The 14,033-nt window shown below is 51.5% G+C and overlaps 7 protein-coding genes across 7 annotated transcripts; 3 read left to right on the forward strand and 4 right to left on the reverse strand.

Annotated features, from left to right (window-relative positions):
* Window positions 1-1,439: 1,439 nt before the first annotated feature.
* Window positions 1,440-2,470, forward strand: BDQ94DRAFT_180755 (RTA1 domain-containing protein; the record flags this gene model as incomplete). Its single annotated transcript, XM_026773712.1, has 3 exons — window positions 1,440-1,617; window positions 1,678-1,920; window positions 1,983-2,470. Exons 1-3 carry the CDS (start codon window positions 1,446-1,448, stop codon window positions 2,468-2,470), a joined length of 903 nt encoding a protein of 300 aa, XP_026624069.1. The 5' UTR covers window positions 1,440-1,445.
* A 132-nt stretch (window positions 2,471-2,602) lies between these two features.
* On the reverse strand, window positions 2,603-4,319 carry BDQ94DRAFT_160932 (Zn(II)2Cys6 transcription factor; the record flags this gene model as incomplete). Its single annotated transcript, XM_026769285.1, has 3 exons — window positions 2,603-3,902; window positions 4,052-4,134; window positions 4,188-4,319. The coding sequence occupies 3 exons, from the start codon at window positions 4,317-4,319 to the stop codon at window positions 2,603-2,605; spliced, it is 1,515 nt and encodes a 504-aa protein (XP_026624070.1).
* Window positions 4,320-6,279: 1,960 nt separating this feature from the next.
* On the forward strand, window positions 6,280-7,752 carry BDQ94DRAFT_147930 (NADH:flavin oxidoreductase/NADH oxidase). The gene is made up of 2 exons (XM_026767102.1): window positions 6,280-6,510; window positions 6,577-7,752. The coding sequence occupies exons 1-2, from the start codon at window positions 6,340-6,342 to the stop codon at window positions 7,672-7,674; spliced, it is 1,269 nt and encodes a 422-aa protein (XP_026624071.1). The 5' UTR covers window positions 6,280-6,339; the 3' UTR covers window positions 7,675-7,752.
* Window positions 7,753-7,872: 120 nt separating this feature from the next.
* BDQ94DRAFT_147931 (zinc-binding alcohol dehydrogenase family protein) lies at window positions 7,873-9,226 on the reverse strand. Its single transcript, XM_026767103.1, has 3 exons — window positions 8,901-9,226; window positions 8,719-8,836; window positions 7,873-8,646 (listed from the first exon to the last, which is right to left on the reverse strand). The coding sequence occupies exons 1-3, from the start codon at window positions 9,156-9,158 to the stop codon at window positions 7,958-7,960; spliced, it is 1,065 nt and encodes a 354-aa protein (XP_026624072.1). The 5' UTR covers window positions 9,159-9,226; the 3' UTR covers window positions 7,873-7,957.
* A 224-nt stretch (window positions 9,227-9,450) lies between these two features.
* Window positions 9,451-11,900, reverse strand: BDQ94DRAFT_147937 (uncharacterized protein). Its single transcript, XM_026767104.1, has 4 exons — window positions 11,441-11,900; window positions 10,998-11,371; window positions 10,280-10,946; window positions 9,451-10,230 (listed from the first exon to the last, which is right to left on the reverse strand). The coding sequence occupies exons 1-4, from the start codon at window positions 11,804-11,806 to the stop codon at window positions 9,553-9,555; spliced, it is 2,085 nt and encodes a 694-aa protein (XP_026624073.1). The 5' UTR covers window positions 11,807-11,900; the 3' UTR covers window positions 9,451-9,552.
* On the forward strand, window positions 11,895-12,296 carry BDQ94DRAFT_147939 (uncharacterized protein). The gene has a single exon (XM_026767105.1). It carries the CDS (start codon window positions 12,020-12,022, stop codon window positions 12,257-12,259), a length of 240 nt encoding a protein of 79 aa, XP_026624074.1. The 5' UTR covers window positions 11,895-12,019; the 3' UTR covers window positions 12,260-12,296.
* A 162-nt stretch (window positions 12,297-12,458) lies between these two features.
* BDQ94DRAFT_180757 (isopenicillin N synthase family dioxygenase) lies at window positions 12,459-13,687 on the reverse strand (the record flags this gene model as incomplete). Its single annotated transcript, XM_026773713.1, has 4 exons — window positions 13,615-13,687; window positions 13,361-13,546; window positions 12,928-13,290; window positions 12,459-12,877 (listed from the first exon to the last, which is right to left on the reverse strand). Exons 1-4 carry the CDS (start codon window positions 13,646-13,648, stop codon window positions 12,459-12,461), a joined length of 1,002 nt encoding a protein of 333 aa, XP_026624075.1. The 5' UTR covers window positions 13,649-13,687.
* Between the last annotated feature and the right edge of the window lie 346 nt (window positions 13,688-14,033).

Here is a 14,033-nt window from a genome sequence, read left to right on the forward strand (position 1 = left end):
TCTTTTCTAGCCGCACTACCATCAGCTATGTTAGAAAACAGACAGTCGTTGCTTACGTGTTTCTCGCTATCTACTGTCCAGCGAAGTAACTATTGGGTCTCCATTGGGGATCTCTTGCCGGAATTGGAGCCAACAAGCAACTGTTTCGTGACGCCGCTCGCAAATATATTTCGAAAAGAGATGCCTAGAGTTTTCCAGCTGGGAAGGGGTAAGCTGTCGTCTTTACCGAGATTTGATGCTTTATACCTGTTATACTGTGCTTCATTTTAAAGAAACTAATTTAAACTTATCGAACTCATAACTACCAAAAATAAAAATCTTAACCATAATGTAGAAACGGTCTGTGAAACGGAATATTTCCTCAGCCCCACGAGAAACCCTAGACCTAGACCTTTAACAGGACAAGCTCATTACTCTGAATAATTTGTCTTCTTTGAAAAACCGCCATTGAAAGGCCTCTCACCAGCCCTCACGAAGTCGTGGTGGATTTGCTTGATGGAGCATAATGTAGTCTGCCACTTTCGTATATTCGTACAGTACACTTGGGAGGAAGGCTCGTATATTCGTATAGCTCGCATAGGGCAGCTCCACAGCGGAGACACTCCGTTTCCAGTTTTAGACTTTTAAGCTTGGTTTTAGGCGGTCTATCTAGAGCAACGTATGTGATTGGTGACCGGGATAGAGTGGAAATACAAGATTTCAATGGGTTTGCTAGGTTGAGCGGTTATGATTTTCACGATGGGCGATTGCAGCCTATTCTACGGAAGACCCGTGATCGAGGCCTTGTCTGCGCCACCAACATCGTTGAACTACTGTATCTGAATATCAATCTTTGTCAACGTAGATATGTGAGAAAAGTCTTTTCTACCAAAGTCTGGATCGATTGGGAGTTGCTGCGATGGCTGGGCCTTCTTCAATATTCAAGGCCTCGATCGGTCGGTATCTCGATATTGCGTTGAGTGAGAAGTAGCAGATAAATCCTATGTTTACTCGGGTATCTCCAATTCCCATATTAATCTATCAAGGTAGGCCTCCATCCCACCATCTTTTGTGATGTACTTATCCTGCTATAAGGTACTGGGGCTCAAATCCCACGTGTTTGGATGTGGGCGTTACAGCCATTACCCCGACGGCAATCTTATCGTCACAGAATATATGTACCTCATCAATTCGCCGTACACAGCAGGCGTTCCCCTAAAAATCGTGCAGCCTATGTCCTCTCGAGTGAAAACTTAAATATTCGACCCTTGGGTCAAGGCGCTTAGGGTGTGGCGGACCGCTCGATCTCTCGGCAGACCCACACGTATTCGTATACAGCATGGCTTGAAGGGTTCCAGGGTCCAATGCAACGATTCTGATATCCTTATATTTATCTCATCTCATCTAGCCCTGCAGTCTCCATTCATTCAGTCTCTCCTTCCATTTCTTACCATCCTATACTCAAGATGGCCTCACAGAATGACTCCAGTGTATCCTTCGTTCTCTATCGATACACCCCGTCAATCCCAGCGGCGGCCATATTCACTGCTGTGTTCATCATCCTGGCCATAGTCCACACCTATCTTGCTATAAGACATCGATCAAAATATTTCATTCCTTTCATCATTGGTCTACTCTGTAAGTACATCTTCCAGCATATGCAACCCTCACCGAACTAACATATCACGGCCTGAATAGTCGAAGCAGCCGGCTACATCGCCCGAATCTTCTCCCACTATGACACCCTCGCTCTCGGCCCCTACATCGTCCAGACCATGCTCATCCTCGTCGCGCCTCCCCTCTTCGCCGCTTCAATCTACATGACCCTAGGCAGACTAATTCTCCATCTGGACGCCGAGTCCGCCTCTCTCCTTCGAGTAAAATACATTGCTAAGATATTCGTCGTCGGGGATATCATCTCCTTTCTGTTGCAATGTGGAGGTAAATATACCCCTACTACGCCATTAAAATCCTCTCGAGAACCCGCCACTAACATATTGCAGGCGGTGGCTACATGTCAGCCGGAAGCCTCTCCGCAATGGAAGACGGCGCCCACATTGTAATCGCGGGTTTAGCCGTCCAGCTCCTCTTCTTCGGATTTTTCATCATCGCCAGCGCTATCTTCCACTACCGAGTGAAGACGAATTCGCAATACTACACTGCTAGACAGGTGGTATCATCCTCCTCCCGTCGTCGCGACTCGTGGGAATGCATGCTGTGGTGTATTTATGGGGCGTGTGTGTTGATTCTCATTCGATCCATTTATCGTGTTGTTGAGTTCGTGGAGGGGAATGATGGCTTTGTTATGCGCCTGGAGTACCTGTTGTATATTTTTGATGCTGTGTTGATGGCCTTGCAGGCGATGTTGTTGTTGGTTGGCTATCCTGGACGGGTGCTGGGAGGGGGCAAACGGAACGATGGGGGTGTTCCGTTGGAGGAGAGGGCGGACTCAGCGGAGGGTTTTCTGGGACGTGGGAAGGGGGCAGTTTAGTGTTGGGTTAGATGCACGGATTGGGATAACGGGTCGGGTATACGGAGTTTGAGGCGTATTATTGTGCTATATAGATAGTCTGATATTATTGATTATATTCAATTGTCCATTAAAGCGGTATATTGGTATGAATTACTCCCCCTGCATCGCCATCGGCCACTCCATGAGAGACATTAACGCCCCATCTCCTAGCTTCTCAACCAGCCGATGAACGTTCTGAATCTCCCTTGGAAACGCCCCCCGTAGATACCACAAATCCTCGAATAGCAGCAGAATGACATAGAAATGTGCCAAAATCACATATGAAAACCCTCCGAACATCCCAGCATCCTGTCCTTGCTGTAGCGACAGAATAAAAGTGTTTGAGATGATTAGCGGCCACGACAGGACAGCTGCATCTTCGAGATCGGTCTGAATATCCACGGAGGCGGAGCTATCGCGCTCACTGGTTGAAAACTGAAAGACGTAGAGAGTGCGCATGTACATTTCCTCAAGACGATCAAGCGTGCTGACCTGTTCGCGTAGAAGTTCTGGAATCGTTTGTAAGTTGGGAGATCCGTAGGAATCTGGGCTTGGAGTGTCTTCCATGTTTATCCCAAAGTCCTGGGTAAGGGTGTTCGCAAAGTCGCGCAATAAGGAGATCTGCTGAGCAGCTCCTTGGGAGAAGCGAACAAATTGCGGGGACGCGTGTCGTAGACGTGGGAACACCCGTGTGGGTGATGTCGCTGAAAAGTCCTTCCAGTGCTCATTAGCTTGAGGGTGGTCCATTAAGGTCCGTAACCTGCTGGTCCGGAGAGCTATATAGTGCTCTCCTACCAAAGCGCCCAAACCGCGCACTAGATGCAGCCAGTCAATCCAGGGTTCTCCGGCTGAGTCACCATTGTGGAAGCCGATTCCCTTATCACCTAAAGCGCGAATGCGCAAGGAAGCAAAAGAAAAAGCCACTGTTAGGATGGAGCCACAGAATATGTAATCGGCTGTACTAGCTGTCGCCTCTGATAATGCGTGTCGGAAACCTTCAAGGCCTTTCTGGTGATGATCGAGGATGCGGTGGTAGTCACGAAAGCATTCTGCTTCGGGGATAGTCTGGTCAAATTTGGAGTTCAATAAATTGGTGTCGGGTGAGTCTGCCTCGCATAGCGCATGCGTGCCGGCCAGCGCCAGGAGAAGATGCATCAAATACTCTTGCTCAGCAGCCATGGTTGGAATGACTCGCTGCCAGATCAATTTACGCTGCGGATGAAGAGCCATTCTCCCCGAGACGTGGACCATGAAATGTGTCAAGAGACTCATGTCTGGCATGTTAATAACTTCGTTGCGTTGTGAAGTTTCTGCTGATTCAGACACCAGCGGTATGTGTAGGTCTAACGGCCGTAGTGACTGCCCTATATTGCCGTTCATTGAGTGATGAGAAGTCACTGGATTTGTATGTCTGCTGTCTTGTAGGTCAGGTTATGGGACTGATAAAAAAAAAAAAAAAAAAAAAAAAAAAAAAAAAAAAAAAAAAAAAAAAAAAAAAAAAAAAAAAAAAAAAAAACAACTGGCTGAGAATGCCATGCCCATCGAGCTTTAGCCACATACACTACCTGCTCATCTGGTGGCGGAAACGAACATGGTTCTTCGCGAAAAGAACAGGCGCCACAAACCGGCCTTACTTCATCACACTGAATTCGGTCAACATCGCAGCTAGAAGTCTCTGCATAGCAATTAGACAAACCTTGACCCGGCGTAGCTTGCAAGTGTAACAACCCTTGCGGGATTTGCTGTGGCGCGCCCGTCGTCTTTTGGGGTTTCGCGGATGGGAAACATCGGGCAGTGAAGCGCCCGCTGAGGAATGGGTATCTGACATAGTTGGCTCCCGAGCGAGACCGATATAGCAGTCCCATTTGTCTTGATAAGGAGTCGGTCGGAAGTAGGAAAAGGGCCTCGCCGGTTGAAAAGGTTGATGGTGGTGATGTTCTCAACCAAACAGCTGGTACGGGAGGGTAAATGGACCACGTCTGCACATTAGGCGCTTTTATTCCTTGTCACTTCATTCACAGCCACGGACATTTGCGATTCCTGGAGAAAATAGAGAAGTGTGCTCTTTATCATGCTACTGGTTCTGACTGATACACACAGATATGTACTTAGTGGCTGGGTGGTGAGCACGGGCGAGGGGAGTAAAGATGACCCGATCTCAAAGTATATCTTGAACGCTCTTCACGTGGGAGAGAGACATGGATTAAGGAACTTAGTGTTGGGGAAGCTGCACTTTTTGAACCTCGAGCTATTTTATTCAGATGAATCGTTAGTATCCTTAATGATCAGTAGAAACACATATTCCATATCAATGTCAACTTAGTTTCAATATCACACCGTACTTGCCTGTCCACAGTCGCCACCGTGGCCATCGTTGGTGTACTAGCTACCGGCAACGATAAGCCTTCACAACATCAATTCTTGCAGCAACATGCACGCAGAGGAGCGTGGTTCAGAATAATTTCTTCACAGGCTTGGCCTGGATACAATATCAGGGAATGAGAGCGGTAAACGCTGCCACCAAGCTCTTCCAATCCTTCGGCACGACACAGGCAACGGCTAGGGCTAGTACTATCGGAGTAGCTTGGAGGTACAATATAGCGCCTGCTTGATAGGTCCAGTTTTAGTTGTTCCAGCAATCGCATACACCATATTTCACAATCCACTCCATAGAAAGCAGTACCATTACGTAAATCAGCATAGTTACACACTGCGTTATTCATCGCTCCTGCAAGATGTTGGTCAGCATGTCTAGTAGTTCACTATGGGGTAACCTTCTCCAGTAACTCGATGGACCTATGAATGACCAAGAGTAACTGCGTTGTTTTTGGGAGACTAGTTGGGGGCAATTAGACGACGTGGATGTGGAGTCGTTCAACTTGTATACATGTGATCCTTGAAGATACAACTCGTGAGACATTTTTGTCCGTTCAAGTGGACAGAGTTGTAGGTAAAGCAACGTAGTGATCATGTTGCTGTATATTGCATAACCATCGCCAAATACATACTATAATGAGGTCTTCTTCTTCTTGTTCCTAACAGGTTGTCAACCGCCAGAATATGATATAGAAATGAAGCGAAATTAGTTCGCTAATTTCAGCTCAATAAGATAAACAGAATGCCATCGCAGGGCGTAGTTGATACTTCTCCATCCCACCGAAAAAACACCGATTGACAATAGCACTAGTGGGAAGCCCTGGCGCTTACAGCCGCATCGCTAGTCCAACAAAGATCCTTGGGGTAGAATCCCACACGTGGTAAAAATAAACTTCTGACCAGGGCGAATCCCTGAAGGGGGGGACAATGCTCGCACAGACCTCTACCATTAAAAATCCAACGGGTTGGTCATAGTTACAAATCCATACATTTTTCTCATCCCTTTCCCCCCTTCTTCGGCCTTCTTTCCGAGTCGTGGGGACAACTTTCGGAGACATTGGGGGAATTTTCCTCCGGATGCTGAATAATTTCGGGTGGATCCACGATGATGATTTGCCGAATGTCGCCCATCAGTGGAGCAGAACCTTCTGTTTAAAGCCAGTTGGAGGCTGAGGAAACCCCCGCGAAGCTTGCCATGAGCCACAGTTGGAGACCCAGAATAAAAGTCAGACCATCAAGTCGGAGACTTCGCCCAATGCGGCAAAGATGCAGATTCTTGTCCATGCCACCTTGACTGTTACTCAGGTATACAACTCCACTTTGGATTTCAAATCAGTTTCCACTCGGTTCTACTATCCCGATGGATCGTATAAAAGCGGTTGTCCGCTCAATTGAGCCGATCAACTGTCTCATCCTTGCATATATACCCTACTAGTCATTATATACCGCCTATACTTAATTTTCACGACATCATGACTGTCACCGATCTCGTCAACCACCCTGCCCAGGGCATCTCCTACTTCACTCCCGCCCAGAACATCCCCGCCGGTACCGCCGCCAACCCGCAATCCAGCGGCAAGCCGGTCCCGAAGCTCTTCCACCCGCTCACCGTCCGCGGCGTCACCTTCCAGAACCGCCTTGGTGTATGTTCTTCACCTTTTCCTCAATCATCTCCATTTTTAAAACATCTACTGACAACTGCTACCCAGCTCGCTCCTCTCTGCCAATACTCCGCCCAAGATGGCCACATGACCCCCTACCACATCGCCCACCTGGGCGGCATCGCCCAGCGCGGTCCCGGTCTCATGATGATCGAAGCCACCGCCGTGCAGGCCGAAGGCCGCATCACCCCCCAGGACGTCGGTCTGTGGAAGGACTCGCAGATCGGCCCCATGCGCCAAGTTGTTGAATTCGCCCACTCCCAGAACCAGAAGATCGGTGTCCAGCTCGCCCACGCCGGTCGCAAGGCCAGCACCGTCGCCCCCTGGATCTCCGCCACCGCCATGGCCACTGAGGAGCTCGGCGGCTGGCCCGACCGGGTCATCGGCCCCAGCGACATCCCCTTCGCCGATACTTTCCCCAAGCCGAAGGCTATGACCAAGGACGACATCGTTCAGTTCAAGAATGACTGGGCTGCTGCTGTGAAGCGTGCCCTCGAGGTTGGCGTCGACTTTATTGAAATCCACGGTGCTCACGGTTACCTCATCTCGTCTTTCTTGTCGCCCGCTGCCAACAACCGCACCGACGAGTACGGTGGTTCCTTCGAGAACCGTATCCGTCTGCCTCTCGAGATCGCCCAGATCACTCGCGACATCGTCGGCCCCAACGTGCCTGTCTTCCTCCGTGTCTCCGCTTCCGACTGGCTCGAGGAGACCCTCCCCGAGCAGAGCTGGGGTACCGAGGACACCGTCAAGTTCGCCAAGGCGCTGGCCGACCAGGGCGCGATCGACCTGATCGATATCAGCACCGGTGGTGTTCACGCCGCCCAGAAGGTCAAGTCCGGTCCGCTCTTCCAGGCTCCCTTCGCTGTGGCTGTGAAGCAGGCGGTCGGCGATAAGCTCCTGGTGTCGGCTGTCGGTGCTATCACCAATGGCCGCCAGGCTAACGATCTCCTTGAGAAGGAGGGTCTGGATGTCGCCCTGGTGGGTCGTGGGTTCCAGAAGGACCCCGGCTTGACCTGGACTTTCGCCCAGCACCTCGACACTGAGATCTCCATGGCTAGCCAGATCCGCTGGGGATTCACTCGTCGCGGTGGTCGCGAGTACATTGATCCTAGCGTTTACAAGCCTTCAATCTTTGATGCTTAGACGATGCAGATATATAGCAGAGCGCTACTTTTAATAGACTGTACATAGAATAGACATGACATGCATCCGATTCAACCATCTACCTTTGCCTCTGTACTATCATTATTCGCCTTCATTCCAACCATATAGTCAGTCGTCTCAACCGTACAATCTACATTACCAGCTATATAGCTGATCACTACTTGAATAGGACGTACATAGAAGGGACATATCCATTCCTATACAATCTATATAATAATCAAGTAGCTCAGCGCTATCGCACTTCACAACCACTACTACTATCTTACAACCCCGGCGTCTCCGCGATCCTAAAAACATACTTCACCGCACTCGCCTTCCCATCCATCAAATCCTTCATCGCCCCCTTCACGCCCTCCAACCCATTCTCCCGAACCTCAAACGGATGCCCCTTGAACCGTCCATCCTTCAACGCCCGACTAAACCACCGACAGAACACGAAGCACAAATCCCGACAGTCATCCACCCCGTTCGCCTTCTCATGCGCCGCATTCACCCACGTGTTCGTCGACAACAACCCGGGCAGATCCTTCGGGTCGCGGGGAAGTACATGGTCCACTTGTCCCCCTGGGGTGACTACTTGTGTGAGGACGTGCGCGCTGGTCTCGTCGACGATGGTGTCGAGTGCGTTCTTGATGTTCAGGTTCAGGGATTTGATGGCGGCAATGGTGGAGTCCGTCCCATTGCGGTAGTCGATTACTGTGTCGCCTTTGCTGAGGTCCAGGAGGGATTGGACGTAGGGTGAGCCGCCGCCGGCGATGGCGATGATCGGGTGGACGTTGCTGGCGCGGAGGAGCTTGATCGCGAAGGAGCCCACGGCTGTGCTGCCGCCGTAGATGACGAAGGGGGTCGGGGTGGTGGTTGCGCTGGGTGGGGACCACGGGGTGGGGAGGGCGTGGTGGTGGTGCAGGGAGATTACGGCCGTTAGGGCGGCCAGGGGGATGGTGGCTGCTTCTGTGGGTTGCAGTGCGGTTAGTGTAGTTCTGTGAATGGAGATGGGGTGGGGGGTGTATATGGGGATGGTACCCTCGAAGGAAACGCTCTCCGGCAGGTGGAAGGTAGTGTGTGCCCAGGCCACGGCGTACTCGGCGTATGAACCACCGGGTTTCAGCATCTCGTGGAATGCGGCGACTCGATCGCCTTCCTACGTTTGATTGAGTATGGTTAACATGTATGCTCATAACATGTGCTGTATGAAGGGGATGTACCTTGAATTCCACCACGTTCTTTCCCACCTTCTCAACCACACCCGCGATATCATCGCCCTGGTTCACACCATCCCGCACATGCGAGTATCGTGAGTACAGGAAGCTGTTCGGGTCATTGGCCAATTCGGCCACTTTCCAGTCCTTGGGGTTGGAGCCGGACACGACCACCTTGATCAGGACTTGGTCGTCGTTGATGCTGGGGATGGGCGAGTCGATGAGCTTGGTGCTCGGGCCGGGGAGGTTGATGATTTCCTTCATGTTGGTGGGTGGGTTGTATGGATGGGGTCAATGGGATTGAGGATGTATGGAATAGGGTATGTACATATATAGAAGCTGATATAGACCGGGGTGCGGTCTAGTGTTTCGGTATGGGGAACTGAGGAACATTATTAAGCAGGGTGGGGATACCTGATGTCATGAGTTGTTGAATGTTGAGTTTCATGACTCGGGCTCGGCAATCCAGAAAATCAGAGAATCAAAATGCCGGATAGAGGCACTTCCGAGCCCGTTGGCCCGTGCTGTTTGTTAGTGATTTCTAATGTTTATGAAACTCTTCCATGTATGTCCATTGTAGTCTATAGATCTTCTATATATCTATTATGTCCACCACATTCATGCACATGACAAATAACATCTAAACGATGAAAGAAATTCAAAGCTTGCTTGGCCGCTCGTTCTTCAGCACCGCCGCATTCCACGGGTACGGATCAAACACCAGATCATTGACCGGGTTCTCCTGGCTAGCCCGCCGGAACAAGTCTGGGTACACTTCACCATCGTACTTGCCCAGACTGCTGTCCAGCTGCCAGTCGGGGATCTTCCATGAGTCCACCAAGCGAACCGCATGCGGGCGGATCTCATCCAGCAGCTTCATCACCGCAGTGTTCTGCGTCAGGCCGATCTGTCGCACAGTCACCGCGCTAGACGAGAAGAACTCGGATGCCTCCCGCTCCAGCGTGTGCAGGGCATACAGTCGGAACAGCTTGTGCAGGATGCCGGTGGTCTCGGGGTCCAATGCCCCCGTAACGTGGGAAGATGTGACCGCCTCGTAAAAGTTCTTAACCACCAGGTACTGCGAGTGAGCCGTGGACAGGCGCCAGAAGTCAACCAGCAAGCTGTTCCATGACCGCTTCTCAACATCCCGGTGCTTCAACGCCTCGAATGTCAGGTGGGCCGTGCGCCAGGCAAATGCAGCCACAATGTCACTGTCATTGCCGAGGATGTCGAACGAGGCACCCTTGTCGCGGCGCGAGAGGTATGCCTGAAGGATGCGGGATGTGTCGTTGTTGGATGCCTTGCCGGCAAGGACGGCGCGGGCAGATTTCAAAAGCTGTGCACGTTAGTTATCGACATTATGCCGAGAAGCGAGTGTGACTTACGTATCTCGCCACCTGCTGCGTCAACATGTAGTTGTCACCCTCCCAGGTGAGCGTAGGCAGGTAGTCGGAGTACCACGGTCCAATGCCGCTGTAGCTGCTGTAACCGTGTCCACCGCAGGCACGACGGCACACTTCCAGACCTTCACCGGCAGTCGTACTTGCCAGGGCCTTCAGACCGCACGAGGTAGCATGCAGATCAGCCAAGAGATCGGCACCAGCCCGCAACTCCTCCGGTCCAGCGCCCCGCTTCTCCTGGGCGGCCTGAGCGGCGGCCTTCATACGGTTCTGGTTCTCCTGGTAGAGTCGCATCATTCCGCGACCAGTGAAGTGCAGAGCATACATAGACGCCAGCAGGGGCAATAGCCGGACCTGCACCATCTTGTAGTTCAGCACCTGGTTCTCTCCCACATTGCCCGTGGCATCACGGTCCTGGAACTGCCTCCGCACCGCGCAGTAGCGGGTGGCAATGGTCACACCACGTGCCAGGACACCACCAGCTTGCAGCACGATGTTAGAGCGCACCCAGGTCAGAGTGCCGTAGATGAGAGACGGCGACGCAGGACGCATGTACTCGTTGGTGTCCTTGTTAATGCGCGAGAAGCGGGCCAACATGTTGACGTGGGGGATCTTGACGTGGTTGAACAGGAGGAAACCATTGTCCATGGTGCTGAAAGGGGTCAGTCACAGCCACAACAACGCATCGTATCAGACTACTTACTTGTAACCGAACTTGGGACCAATGTCTCCCACGTAGACATTTTCCAAGGGCTGATGTGTGTTCATATCACGGATCTGGACCACAAAAGGATGCGGGCCGTAGTTCTTGCCGCCGATGAACAGCTGCGCCATCACCACAGCGTGGTTGGCAGTGCGACCCAGCGATCCGATCCACCACTTGGAAGCTGTCAAGGTGGGAGAATGAATGGTAAAGGTCTTGTCCTCGGGGTTCCAGGTGGCGGTGGTCTCCAGTCCACGGACATTCGACCCGTGGCCCAATTCCGTCTGCGCATAGCATCCCAGTATTTGATAGTTCTGTGCCGGCTCGAGGAAGAGTTTATGTTGCTCGGGGGTACCTTGTTCCCGCAAGGTGACCTATTCCGCAGTCTTCATTAGCTTTCTGAATAGGGTGGCGTGAGACAAAGAAACAAGACCGGAACATACCAAAAACATCGATGCATGCAAACCATAGGGAGTGGGTTCTCCCAGCAATTCATTGGCAGCGTGTAGCTCCTCTTGCGACCATTTATGTTCCACCGACAACTGCTGCAGCCGCTTGGCTTTGGCGAGAGACCGCTGGATCCGCTCCGTCCGGCCCTGCGTGTGATTCTGTGACTTGTCGAAAACCTTCTCCGCCTGCAAGATGGACAGCAGACGCTCCTGGCGGACCAATGCCTCCTTGGTGTGCAGCAATTCGGCCAATTTGTCAACCGCGACATTAGATTGATCGCGCTCGTGCTGCAGAAGCTGCGAACCCTGCGGGTCGGCCGGCTTCAGAGCCTTGACCCAATCCGGTGGTGAAGATGGCATAATGATAGAGATGATAGAGTGGAGTCTGCGGGGGAGGAGAACGTGGGAAAAAGAAGGGGGAAAGGAGATTAAGTGATGGGGGCGTGCAAGACGTTATAAGCGATCCTCCACGGGGAAGCCGAAATCATCATTTCGGTCGAGAACTCCCGTCGATGGGCACTGGACCTCCCCCTTTGGGTAATAGCCGAGGCTCCCTGGGGGTAGTTGGCCTCGATGCCTGAGTGGCCAATTCCCGGTGACCGACTGACCGCCTGCCGCGTGACTCTTTCTGCCGCCTGGCTGACTAGTCGGCGTTCCCCGGTAATTTTGTCGGTGTCTCAGCCGCGTGCTTCAGCCGTGTACTTACCACTACCCCCGACATATCTGCGTCATGCTCTGGACTTTCGTCCCCAGCCTAGTAATGCGATAAGACGGAATATTTCGCTGTACCATGTCACCAGATTGGCGCTGTAGTTTAATTCACATGTGCTATTCAAGTGCGCCATCCATGAGATTCATAAAAATGGCCACTTCCATATTCTTTGAGGCTCCACTCTCACATGTGAGAATCTGGGTGCTCCGTGTTCCCCGGGTTGAACCAACTTTGGTGTCACCAACAAGAATCCACATGCCAGCCACATGACCTGGTTGCTGCTAACATGAAAGGCTCCAATCAGCTGGTTGCGCGGACTGCATCCTGGGACAGTTCACCTGCTCCCTTTTGCCCGCCTCCGTATGTGTCCGCATATCGCGCCAACATCCACTCCTCCACCGTTATCGGCGGGTATTTCGCTTTCTCCGTCTCCGCCTTGCAGCTAGGAATGCACTCCACCACGTAGTCCAGATTCCCGGAGATAAAGTATGGCACGCTGTATCGCTCTTGTCCGCTTCTGTTGATGACTCGATGCAAGTTTGATATATAGCGATCGTTGGTCCAGCGCATCAGCATGTTGCCTAGGTTCACCACAAATGCCCCTGGAACGGGCTCGGCATCCGCCCATTCGGATGCCTCGCGGTCCCACACTTGTAGACCCCCTTTGTCATCTTGCAGGAGGATGGTAAGGCCGCCAAAATCGGTATGAGCCCCGATCCCTTCAATCATTCGTGAGCATACATAGTTGCGCCCGTTCTCAAGATCGTACCTCGTTCCTGACCATCTGTTTCCTGCGGCGGATACCGCACCAATCGTATAATATTGGCCGAGTCGTGACAAAACCCATTGAACCAGTTCTCTTCCAAGTCCAGCGTTTGAGCCAATACCTGGAAGATCTTGAGCCCCAGATCACTCATCACCACGTGGTAGTCTTTCACCGTGTTCCGGAACAAACCAGGATCTCGGATCTCGTCGGGGTATTTATTCGACCCTTGAGAGAATCTTCCGATGAAGGGATGTCCTGGAGGCAGATCCTGGGACAGGTAATAACTCTCCTTGAGATCACCAGGCCCTTCTTTTTCGAATCTCTGCGAACGAAGGCTTTCGTATCCCAGATTAACAGGCTCGAGCTCTGTCGAATCATCAGTATGTGATTGTCAAGACCGGCTTTGCTATCACGGTGAACCATTGAATGAATTGACCTCGACTGTACTTCTCCTTCACTTCAATTGGTAAGCTAAATAAGTCCCGGGCCTGCTGCAGCATAGCTTCTTGGATATCAAGCGGAACCCGGTGGTTGATGAGCTGAAAGAATCCATGTCTCTCACATGCATGACGGACTTGCCGCACTAGCTCTGCCTTTTTCTCAGCATCACCAGTGTAGAATGCTATAGTAAGTTAGGTTGGGACATATACATGGTCGCGATAATAGTGAAGAGGGATGGCGAAAACCTACGCTCAAAGTCGATAATGGGAGGTGCAGTAACCATTTTCTAGGATCGTGATGAGAAGGACAACCTCGGGAGGAGGTTCTCTGGCGAGGCAAGCGGGGTATGAGGCCAACTTAGAAGCTGCACCAGTCGTTCGTCGGCTTGTGTCCTGCAGACTAATCAATCCCTGTCCAGACGAATCAAAAATAGCGATGATGGGGAGGTGCGACCGTTAGAACGCTATCCCTGTCATCTAGTGAGCTTCAAATTCCCAGCATGCTGACACGCTGATACTACGCTTCCCCTGCCCACCTGGAAGTAATTTCGGGAGAGTTACGCAGAATGCTGGTTCGATGATATAACCTGGATTCATCACTGAAGCGAGCAGCCGTTTAAATAAATCAAAAGATAACTTGGTATCGTCAAATTAGTGCTAATAGCAGGT

Source organism: Aspergillus welwitschiae (assembly GCF_003344945.1).
Source record: "Aspergillus welwitschiae strain CBS 139.54b unplaced genomic scaffold BDQ94scaffold_26, whole genome shotgun sequence".
Lineage (NCBI taxonomy): Eukaryota > Fungi > Ascomycota > Eurotiomycetes > Eurotiales > Aspergillaceae > Aspergillus > Aspergillus welwitschiae.